General features: G+C 35.4%; 1 protein-coding gene across 6 annotated transcripts in view; it reads right to left on the minus strand.

Annotated features, from left to right (window-relative positions):
• Positions 1 to 1,597: 1,597 nt before the first annotated feature.
• LOC121415090 (unconventional myosin-IXAa-like) overlaps positions 1,598 to 12,394 on the minus strand; it is a 76,268-nt gene continuing 65,471 nt past the window's right edge. For 5 of the 6 annotated variants that reach the window (XM_041608174.1, XM_041608179.1, XM_041608178.1 and 2 more), the window contains 3 exons: positions 6,550 to 6,695; positions 4,157 to 4,180; positions 1,598 to 2,370 (listed from right to left, as the gene is read on the minus strand). In XM_041608174.1, coding sequence (XP_041464108.1) covers positions 1,938 to 2,370; positions 4,157 to 4,180; positions 6,550 to 6,695 — 603 coding nt within the window. In that variant the 3' untranslated portion in view covers positions 1,598 to 1,937. The remainder of the gene's footprint in view (positions 2,371 to 4,156; positions 4,181 to 6,549; positions 6,696 to 12,394) is intronic. The other variant, XM_041608175.1, reaches the window with a different exon arrangement.

A 12,394-nucleotide genomic window follows, 5' to 3' on the forward strand; every position in this document is an offset into this window, starting at 1 on the left:
TGATAAAGGCATAACAGTGCAAAAGATTGAGAACAGAATATATATAGATTTCACAAATGTGCATGATTGAAGTGGGTTTTTAACACATACTGAAGTGATGATCACAGAAAAAAAAATCTTTTTCTTTTTGCATTTCAACAGTTTTTACATCATACCAGGGAGAGGCATGACGAAAAATACAATGACCCCAATTCGGGGGAAATTGGTCCAAAGGGGGCCAAGATATGACCTCATAAATACAATTAGCCCCCTGTAAGTATTATTGGCTTGGTTCATAGCATTTCAAACAAGACCAATAATAACTTTATTTTAATGGGGCTAATTATCTTTTCGTGTGGTCATATCATGGGTGCGTTGTGGTCTAGTGGTTCTGACTCTCGCCTTTGAAACAGATGGTCATGGAATCGTATCCCAGCCATGGTGTGTTTTCCTTCAGCAAGAAATTTATCCACACCGTGCTGCACTCGACCCAGTTGAGGTGAATGGGTACCCGGCAGGAGTGATTCCTTGCATGCACTGAGCACCAGTGATGGTAGCTCGAGCTAAAGCCGGGGTAATAATAGCAGCGCTTTGTATCCTCAGGCAAAAAGCGCTTTATAAATCCAGCTATCATTATTATATCTCGGGCCCCCATCAACCAATTCCCATCGATTTAGAGATCATTTTTATCTTGCTCTACCAAAATGTTATTAATACTGCTGAAATGCAAAAAAAGGGGAAATTGATGACATCATACTCTATAGGTTCAATTACTCCAAACTGGAATGCTCTACTGAAATTCAAAATGGGGTTCTTTTAATTTTTATGTTTATGAAAAATGTATGTTGAAGCTTTGTCCACAAACAATTTCATACATCTGGCTATCACATATGTTTATCAATATATTTGTAATGATAGAATAAAAATAAGATAACTTTTACATGTGTCAGCTGTATAGATTACAAAGGACCTTTTTTTCAAAACGCATGTCCATGTGAATTTACTTTATATCCATGCCCATTAAATTATGAGTTTTCAACATAAAATGTACAAGCTTGAAAGCTTAATTTTGAAACACCTTGGTATTGTATTAATCTTAGATAAAGCATGAATTAAAAAAAAGGAATTTTAAGTTCAAAGGCCCATATTCTGAAGTCAGGTTTAACTTTATAGACCATGGTCTAACTCTGTGCTAAAATTATGGGAAGCCAAAAGAGTCAAAATGTTTATTAAGTTGTATGTTTCTCATGTTTAATGTGCTCTTTCCTGATTCATCGATGATGAAGACAATCATCTATTTATACTTCCTAGACAATTATGATTTGAGAGCCAAACGAGCTGAAATATGATATCTCTACTGTTAGTGATTTATGTAACAATTGGATATCCATACTTAGACCACAACTTTAAACCTGAGTTTAAGTTAAACCCGACTTCAGAATATGGGCCAATGGGTTAAAGTTGTATGATTCAAGCTTAAACAACTAAGAAAACCAAGTAAGCATTAATTAGCAACATACGTGTAGTAAGTATCATTCATAAAATTATGCTTTCTTGAAAAATAAGAATATCTCAAATAATACTGATACAGCATGGGTATACATGATTTTCATCTGAGTTGGAATACTGTGTATTTCACACATCACATCGAAGAAGAAGGGAAAGGTTCGCTTCAAAAGTCGAAAATCTTTCTTCTGGAGATGTGGGATCGATTCTGGAGACAAACAAAGACATGTATTTGGCTTGAGGATAAATGAGTTGCAGTTAGATGAGATATACACAAATCATCAGGAAATTACATGTAGAAAGGACTGTCAAATACGATGGGCATATAATATCTCAGATCTGTCCTCGCACATATTTGTTCACACACTCAATCAATCAATCCGCAAGGTCTAGGGGAAGCGTCTTCATGTAGTATCTTGAATCATCAAGACCTTACAAGCCATCGACATCCCTCAAACTTCAACCACCGAATCGTCCAGTTTGGCGTCGGTTTTCTTGTTGTATTTCCCCTTTTTCTTCTGTTTCTTTTCCTTGGATCCTCGTTTCTTTTTTATCTTCTCCTGGGGAGGCGGTGCCTCTGGTTGCTTCTCCTTGCTTTCCGATGCCGCAGAGGAGGAGGGAGCGGGTGCTGCTTCCACCTCGTCCTGTCCCAGGAGCATGGAGTAGCGGGCCGGGGGACGCTTCTTCTGCTTCGGTGCACGGTTCTTGTTCAGATGACTCAGCTTGGAAGGGGAGGCGGCCGTGTCGAAGGACACCCGATCATGATGGATGCCGGAGTCCAAGTCATCAACGCTGGATGCGTCCAGATCATCCGCACTGAAGTTATCATCCTCACTCGCTATAGGACCAACGTTCAGAGTTGAAAGGTCAGCTGTCAGATCACGCCTAGAAGAAAAAGAGAGAGAACAGATATTTGTTTTAAAAAGGACATTTATGAAAAACAGGCATGGAAAGGATCTGTCTTTCTGTAATACAATTGATTTGCAATTGATCTACCTTTGATCTGTAACCTGTGACTACTTAAGTCTGGAATTCACATAAGCTTTCTAGAGGGATTTAAAGACAACTTGGTTCTAATTGTTTGCAGGATTGAATTTAATAACATGTATTCAACATGAATATGGAAACAAAACATCTTTTACACACTACCATAAATCACAAGTATGAAATCTAGCAAAGCAATTTAATAGAAATTCAATATCAGGGACAGTGATTATTTTCAGAGATCTTCAAGAATAACAACTGAAATGTCTAGCAAAGTCATTCTGGGGCCTGTTTCATAAAGACATACAGCTATGGTATCTATGGTAACACAGCTCAACAGCCAATCACAATCGATATTTCCATGGAAGTTACAATAATGCCAAACTTACAATAGTTGTAAGTTTTCATGAAAAAGGCCTCGGATCTAGATACATTGTAATAATGAAAGAAGAAATACAACACACCACATGTACATGGGAATGTAATATTTTTCACTTAAAATGAAATGGAATGGCATGGATATACTGACAAAAATGATGAAAATTTGAAATAGCAAAGTCCTTTGACAGTAATAGAGAATTTCCATGGGGATTTATGAAATCAAAAAGATCTGTGTACTCCATCCCACTCCCATCCCACCCCTAAAAAAATTCCAATAAATTTAATACCAATGAAAAGATCCAAAATAATCCACAGCATAGCCATATAGTTTTCTATCCATGCCATTTCCTGCATGATGTACTGTAAATATCATACTTCCAAAGCCCTTATAAATAAGCTATTTAAGATATCAACTTTTATAATCTCTTGAATGAAACAATAACACAAACTCTGAAATGAATCTCTCTTTATTCTGAAAAATGTGTGAAAAGTTATACCGCCACCAAACCATATATGTATTACAATCAGGGACAGCACCATCTAGTTTTTTTTAGGGGAGCAAGAAGACCTAAAAATTATGTCACTTTTTTCTTCTTGATTGATTCATGGACTCTCCTGTATTAGAGAGCTATTGAACATGTTCCATGTTAACTTTTTATTTTCTTCTTTTTTCTTCCTTTTTTTACCTTTTTCTTCTTTTTCTTCTTTCCTCTTTTTTCATGTCAGTTTTTACTAAATAATGGGGGGGGATATCCCTGTACACAATGTCAATGCAGATTTTTCCCAACTTTTAAACATGGAGCATGTAGTAAAAGGTAATTTTTGAAAATGTAGGAAAATCATTAAATCAAAAGCTCAGACTGGTTAAAATTCAATTTCTTTCAAACAAATTCAGAATAGGCGGTAAGTCAACCCATGGGAAGTGTTTGTGTGTTTACCTAATACTTAATTGAATGAAACTTGTATCTACATGCAATACCCACATGACTGAGAAAAATAACAAATGCAGTCAGTCTAAGCCATAAACAAAAAGAAAAGTGAAAGTTCATTATAAATTTATTTTTCCCAACAAACATGCACAGCATAAACCACTCCCAGTAGAAATCTAATGCTTTACCACACAATTTTGTTTGTTTCCTCAAAGAATGAACATATTTTAATAGCATGCAAGCATTGTACATTAAGTATATGACTTTGTAATATAGCTATACTACATGTACTTGACAAAGCTACTCATATCGTTTGAGCAATGGATGAGGGTTTTTTTACTTTAAATTTCAAATCAGTGGAAGAGAGAAAGAGTTACCATTGTTGCATCCAGCTTAATGAGCTAAATCAATATAAAGACAAATCACAGTAAAAATAATAATTATTTAATTTGTGAATCCAGCATTCATTATTTGTTTATTTATTTATTTATTTATTTACTTACTTACTTACTTACTTACTTACTTACTTACTTATTCATTCATTCACTCATTCATTTATTTATTTATTTATTTATTTATTTATTTGTTTTAAATTTATTTATTTTATTTATTTATTTATTATTTCACAATAATACTTATGGGTTTATAGCAAAGTATTGACACTGAAGATATTTATAATGCACTTGCCCTGCCCTTTTTGTACACTCCAACAAAAAAATGATTTATCAAATATATGAAAGTGTTTAAGAAGCCTAATGTGAAGTTTCCATGGAAATGTTATAAACTCACTATTTCTTTTGCATATTATCATATCAAATACATATTATACACAGATTGGACAAGGAAGGATCTATATTTATTGAACCAGAGTCAGTTGCAATAACAGTAATCCTGCATATTCAAAGAGGAATCAAACCTTGCTCCAATTCAAGAGGAAGTACAAGTAATTAAGGTATTTCAGGAAGTAAAATAAAAACAGAAATTGTGAGTTGGCAATCTCATCGGTTTGAATTCCCTAATTTGCATACCAACAAGAATGTGCATATACATGTTTGGAGAAATGGAGCGCAACTTTGAAAATGACACAACTTTCTTATTTCACACTGAAATTTCAATGAAATCTATGGCTTTATGTTTGTTTGATTTTTCTCTATTTTTACAATTGCTTTGTTGTGGACTTGCTCCTTTAAACAACAGAAATTCTCCAATGGCAATCCATCATGATTGTGTCAGGACTTTCTGCAACTTTGGGTTATCATTAATTCTAAAACCTTGACTCAATTTGTTTGTTTCAAACTTTGCTCAAAAAATAAAAAGGACCCATCATTTAGCATGGGTTTCGAAAATCACAGAAGTTGAGAATTCCATCAAAGTAGCCATTATATATAAAGGTATATTTATCTGAACTTTGATAACAGGTGGTTACAGACCGCCTCGAAGTTCATAAGTTCCAGGTATTTTCTGATAGGGAATTTTGCCCTGATCAACCCTGATCAGAAAGTACAAGGTAATTTTGGCAGTGTGAAAGCAAATTACGCATAATATCCCCCAGGAAAATAGGAACTAGTCAAAATTACGAGAACTTTTTCAGGGATATTTCCAAGGTTGCGGGTATTTTGGCAGTGTGAAAGCGTTTAAACATGCTTAGCCCAGCATGTAGTTTTACACGGGCACCGCGGGTGGCTGCTTAGCTTGCAATTTTAAATCTTGCGCCTTTGGGAACTTTCAGAACGTTCCCCGAAGGGTACGTTTCAGGGTGGTGTGAATGCAAAAAAAATAATTATGGAGTATTTATCGAGAGCCTGAAAAAGTTCTCGTGATTCAAGGGGGATTCTTGCGATGGAGGCGGTTTGAAACCACCTGATGTTTCCACTATGAAAGTACAGCCACCAAGGGTCACTTCCATCTCCAAATGACACAGATTTGACAAACATCCTCTTCATTATCGGTGCCATCCAGGCAGATAACACATCTCTTGGTAATCTCACTAAAACAGCTGACTTGGACGGCAGATTACTATTGCTGTCAAAAGTGGGAACACCCTACAAATTATACTCCGAAACATACCAGTTGCAATTTCTGTGCTTTTAATCTAAATATGACAGCAGTCCCGTTTTGCTATCACACCAAAGGTGAACAGACCATTTATTTTTAAAGATCACAATCTACATACAACATTTCAAATGGAGAAGTTAAGTGAATGAGATCAGTGCATGGTTGTTAATTTCATGATAATATTGCACAAAGAAATGTTTTGCAAATCAATAAAGCAAAAAAATATTGTTCATTTTGTGTATTTTACAATACATGTACCTGCAAACAATAAACATGCAGAATATGTTAAAAATAGCAAATGGGTTTAATAGAAGAATGGAAACCTATAAAACATCATTTTTGACATTATAAACCATAACTACAGTCAACCTTAGAAAAGTTTATCTCTTACAAACTATTCAAAATTTTGCTTATTCAAGCAAAGGGGAATAAAAAAGGTGCTGTCCAGTGTTCAAGTCACATTATTTTCAAGCTGGTGTAGAACTGTAACAGCACTCATTTTTTCATCCAATGATTTTTTTTTTCAGTCATGCAAGTCAAATTTCAGTAATACAAATGTTTTAGATAAAAGTTATTCAATGAGCAACTAAGGGTAGGCTGACAGTAATCATGTTTTTTTTTTATTAAAAGAGGAACAGGTTTAATTTTTCTAAAGGATTTGATCAACATCCCCCCAAATAAAGCATGAGCACTGCAAAAAAAAGAAAGAACTTACTTTTCTCTCTCTAATGTCCTGATCTGTTCCGTAAGCACATTCTCTAGTTCGTGGCCTCCTTCCGATGAGTTGATACTCTCAGCCCCTACCGAGCCCGTCGAAGGCGGGTGACCCGAGTCCGCTGACGGGTCCACAGTAACTTTGATCTGCAATTCAGGGGAGGGGGGAGGAATAGAATGCGTAGAACCATGATGTTTAGTCTGTTGACGTTGTTTCAACTTATTGCCTTTGTTCAGTTTCCTATTGCCGCTTTTGTTCGGGGCTTTCTTGAGGACCTTGGGGTCCGTGCTCTCGTCGTCTGTCGGACAGATCTCCTCGGAGTTGTTGACATTCTCGTTGGCCGTCTCTTCAACCTTGCCATTCACCTGATTGCCAACCTCCGCATTGACCTTTGAACTCGACTTCTTAGGTTTTTTGTGTTTACTGCCAGAAGAACCCATAGTTACTGTTTAATCCACTCTCTGTATATTGCACTCAATGACCACACAGCGATATTGCACAATGCTTTTCTGATTTTTTTTCCTTCTAAAAAAAATCACATTGTTGGGGGAACGTCTTGACTAATTATTTCCCAACTCCATTACACACTCTACATGAAGAATGTTTTGTAAAGTGAAAGCGGAAAAGAAACCAGCTGTACAATTTCCACATATGTCCTTAATCCTCTGAATGCAACTTCATGAGCACTGATTGATAAAATGATGGTATATTCCAAGATCATTCATCAAATAGAAATAGTTATAACAATGACTCCATCATGAGGCTCAAATAGAAACAGATAGATTCAAAATAAGCTTGCAGCGAACAAGCAAAAGCTCCTGGCATGTGACACAATCCTCTACATGATAGATGTCATTGGAACTCTTCCAGCAGTAAACCAATGACCTTCCACACAGTATTCTCCCACATGACATGCACAAGAGGTCTAAACTGATGATCAGCCAGTCAGCCACCCACACTCGATTACTACCACTGAGTGCTTAGACCATCACCAATGATGAAACACTGAATCATAGAAAATGCTGCCTCTCTTAATACCTTGTTCTACTAGTACTACCAGATAATATTTCCTCTCTTCGGCACAACACATCCTTCCTAAAGTGAAGGTCACATGACCGGACTATTATTTGCACATTTTTTCTCTGGATCTGATGATGGTTAGGCAGGCCTATATCGCATTGTGATAGCGCACACATCCTTTTCCTGTTGTCGTTGCATCGACTGGTAATGGTATTAAACACACCTACGTACAAGGTACAGTAGTCATCTCGATTGAATTCATGCGTTCTTGGGGGGGGGGGGCCACCAAATTATAAGGATGATCGCTTGCCCCCCTCATCCAACTAGGCATCACACAAACACACAATGCATCATTCTTATTCATAACTAACAACTACAACAACACAAAATAAAATTGAAACCACTTTCTCTTTACCCCCCCCCCCCCACCTGCAACCCCCTCTCTCTTTCCCCCTCCCCTCTCTCTCTCTTTCTCTCCATCTTTTTTGTTTTCTTTCTCTTTCTACTCATCCTTCTATCTCCCCTTACATCCATTTTTATTCTAATATCTCCTCCCTTCTTCACAATCCTCCTCCTATTATATTGAACTAAAATGTAAATAGTGTTTATACAACTTTACGTTAAATTCCTTATGAATGCTAAAACACATTTTCTTATACTTTACTCTCCTCAATTTATATCTGTCCCAGTTTGGATAAGATTATGTAAATTGCAGAGTTCTTTTCGCTTGTCTCACATTCCCCACCATTTCCTGTTATGCCCCTTTCTATTGTTGATGTACTAACAAGGAAACGGGCGCTTTCTCTTCCTTCAGACAGAAACTGACCAATGCTAGACATGTGGGGAGTAATTCATGAAGAGATTTGTCAGTGACTTTCACGACTATTGTTATAAGCTACAAAAATCCTTGCATCTGATTGGCTCAGAGCAAATTTGGTAGTGAAAATCACTGATTATTTTCTTCATGAAAATGGTCCCCATGGAAAGCATTTCATGGTGAAGAGATTTGTGGGTGATTTTCACTGAAAATTGTTTTAAGCTACTGAAATCTTTGCATCTCATTGGCTAATAACAGAGAAGTGTAAATCATGGACTCTTCATGAAATACTCTGTTGAATCCATACAAAGTTGATCAATCTCCATATTCTTCAGGAGTGTATCTGTACAAAGTTAGCATTTTATAATATCAAACACAGATACGTAATATAATCTGTGCAACCATACCATGTGATATTGGCATCAGGCTATGGATGACTTTACAACAGGCTGGTGTACTGTATACCGGGGGGGGGGGGGGGGGGGAGAGCAGTCAAATATATTGCTGAAAACATGCATGACCAAAAAACACGTTTAAAGGGGTATATGTATTTTTTTTCCAGTTTTGGATGCTTGCGGCCCGTGCACTCGTTAAAGGTATCAAAAACACTGATTATAAAAAAAGGGTACTTAGTTTTGAAAGACTGGTCAATGGTCAATTGTGGGGTCAAACGTATTTAAGGTATGTTTTTTTTCCAAAGCTTTTTTTAATACTAGACACACGTGTTTAGGGTATGTTTTTTCTCCAAGCTTTTTCCTCGGGGTCATACTCCGGCGACAACTTGTTTAGGGGCCAAAACACACTACTATTGTTCAGGCCATTATTTGCCACATTTTAGATCACATTCTGATATTACCCAGCTATTCAAAATACAAATAAAACCCACCTCTTTCAAAAATTCTAAACTAAGTTAGGTTCAATCTATGATTTACTATTCTTTGATGTTTATAACATATTCATAAATGTTTAATTATAAATTCTACAATCACAACCATATTTCCCGCTTTCCTCACGAATAGAGACCTGAAGGTATTATTGTATCTATTACGAATTACTATTATTCTCAGAAATACATGTATTTTCAAACTTTGCTCAACTTGTGAAAATAAATAGTTGAGCTCCCACTTTGGCACCTCATAGTCCATTCGTTCAAGTCATTCATAACTTTATGGACAGTGTTATGAAAAAGCCCCCTTTTATTATAATACATACACCCTTCTCAGATCTTCAGGCAAACTAATTGCAATTTCAGGAAATAAATACGAAAACAACTTTTGCTTTCACTCTTAAAGATGTATTGAAAGTAAAATTGTGGTTAAACTTTACCAAAAATTAATTTAATGCTATGAGAATACTATCCTATTTATCTTAGATATCTATAATTCATATACATGTACTTCTCAACATAGGAAAGACTATGGGTAGGCCCTGATATAATAAAATGGTTCACAGTTATAAATTATTAATATATTTTTCAATTTTCTCTGCGCAATGTGCATACATGTATAGTATTTCATATCACATTTGAATTGATGGTAAAACATAATTACATGTATGTTCCTTGAAATCAGGGATATCATTTACTTGATTTCCAGGAAATGTACATGTACATGCACCAGAAACTAAAATATATCTAAATCCAATATACATGTAGAAGCAAATTTCTGGCTGCCCTGACTGCCTGGGAATGTCATTAAACATGTGGCCTCAGAAATACGGAAAACATACATGGGCTGGTTCGGAAATCATACTTTTATGGCAATGTCTTCAAAAATGCAAAGTATCCCATGCAACTCTCTCCCTTGCCATAAATGGGCATGCATTTAGGGGGAATGACTGGCAAAAGAAACAGATCGGTCTATGGTTTCTTAACATCACGCAGTTTTAAAATCTATCATAATCATACATGTATGCCTCCACCATTTCCAAGTCTGAAATATAATACTCAACTTTTCAGATTACAGTTTTGAAGAAAAAAAAATCTGAACAGATCACTCCTATATGAGATGAGCCAAGTTTGAACTGAATTTTTGTTTGCAGCTAAAGGTAGTGTGAGAATGGGATTTTTTTTTATACTGAAATTGACCTTTATAACCTTCAAGTTTTGAATGTTGACCTTGTTACTTCCCTACCATCCAAAGCTAATCAAGCCCATGGATGCCAAACATGTATTGATTGGCCTCAATTCCCTCTTTCACTTGCCTTGGATACCTGTAAAATTTCCCTCATTTATGCCATTATTATTCATATTAAATTAATGTAATATAATTTTAAAAAAATGGAGTCCTTTAGAAAAGTAAAGAATGCAAATGTATCCATGGACATCACTTATGAAAAATCTAATGAGCAATAAGGATTTTTTTCGTGGGGGGGGGGGCTTATCGCAATTAAGAGTGGAAATCATTGACCATTTGTTTCACGACATGATCCCCAGAAAATGGGCACAACTCGGCAAACTAATGAAACCCTGAGCAATTATCAGGAGAAATCAGATGTATCAAGCAGGATGGGTAGTACAAAGCCAGGAAGAGGAAAGAAAAACATTCTTATCTGATAGATCCAAACTACTGTATCTATAACTAAATATTGATCAACGAATGGGCAAAAACATTGAAGAACTTTACAAGAGGCAATGTCCATGACTTTGCATGCATTAAATACAGTTATTTGATCACTACAGCTTTCCAGGAGTTTATTCATTGATAAATTAGAGCAAAATAGTATGATTTTTACAAATAAATTAGTATAATTTATATGATGCATATGATTTGCATTATAATGTATATATTACATAATGTAAATATTGCTGTTTTTTGCTTGCTTGTTTTGTTTTTACAAAAAAAAACAATTCAGTTCCTATAAACATGTAATTACACCATTAAGGGGGGCCAACATTTTACAAGCTCTGCTTTTGAGTTGGCCCTCCCTCCCTTTCAATTATTTATATATCTCGATTTGATGATTGTCTATTGTAATTTGAGAATGTTTTTTATTTGTTGTATGTACTTCAAATGTGATTATAATATCTTACTATGTCAATTGTATCATAATTGTAAATATGAAATTGAAAGTGGAAAATAAAATAATTGAATTAATTAAAAAAAACCCATTTAATTCACATTCAATGAAATATATTATTTTAGAGTAATTTACCTACATGTATGCAAGTGCATAGATTATGCCATTCTCTACTTCTGTAGCTGAGATCTTGATGCCCCCCCCCCCCCCAGAATTCAAGCTTTCAAAATAGCCCAGGTAAGAAAGGGTGAAGGCTGTTTTTAGACATGTAAAACAAGCGAAGCTCTTAAAGCAATGTGTACAAAGTCAATGAGATACATGACTGAAGTACATCAATAAAAATTATGCAAGAGTTAACAACCTTTTCGACTGATGCAAAGGCTAGAATAGTGTGGAACAACAAAGTTAAAAAAAGGATAATGAAAAATAAAACTAAGTATGAAAAAACAATTTTATATCCAGAGTGGGGTAACTACTGGTATCATTCAACGTGACTCATGATGTAATAATGAAATCATTATGTCTTTTTATGACATCATACATGTATGACACGAGTCATAAAACCATAATGTTATCATGATGTCATGAAAATTTCCATTGAAATAAATTAGACTTGAAGTGTATGATACATGTATTAGAATAAATGGTGCGATTTGTCTCACCACATACAGTATAAACACCATGAAAAATGTTCCTCAACTTTGCCACATCATATCTGATCAAGTCTTTAAACTTTCAAATGCTAAAGAATGCAGAATTTTCTAATTCACCCACACCATCAGGACCAGTTTGCTAAGAGCCCATAAACTTTCAAAACAAGGAAATTAACAATGTTGATTAATTTACTCTCAGGACATCAAATATCAGAATTTCAGTAAGGCTTGGAAACAAGTCTCGAAATTGAAAGATGAAAAGTTTTATAAAACAATGCCAGGGCCCCACAAAATAAAAGTTTGTGATGATGGATCACAAATATGCAAGAACATGATT

Source organism: Lytechinus variegatus, chromosome 5, assembly GCF_018143015.1.
Source record: "Lytechinus variegatus isolate NC3 chromosome 5, Lvar_3.0, whole genome shotgun sequence".
NCBI lineage: Eukaryota > Metazoa > Echinodermata > Echinoidea > Temnopleuroida > Toxopneustidae > Lytechinus > Lytechinus variegatus.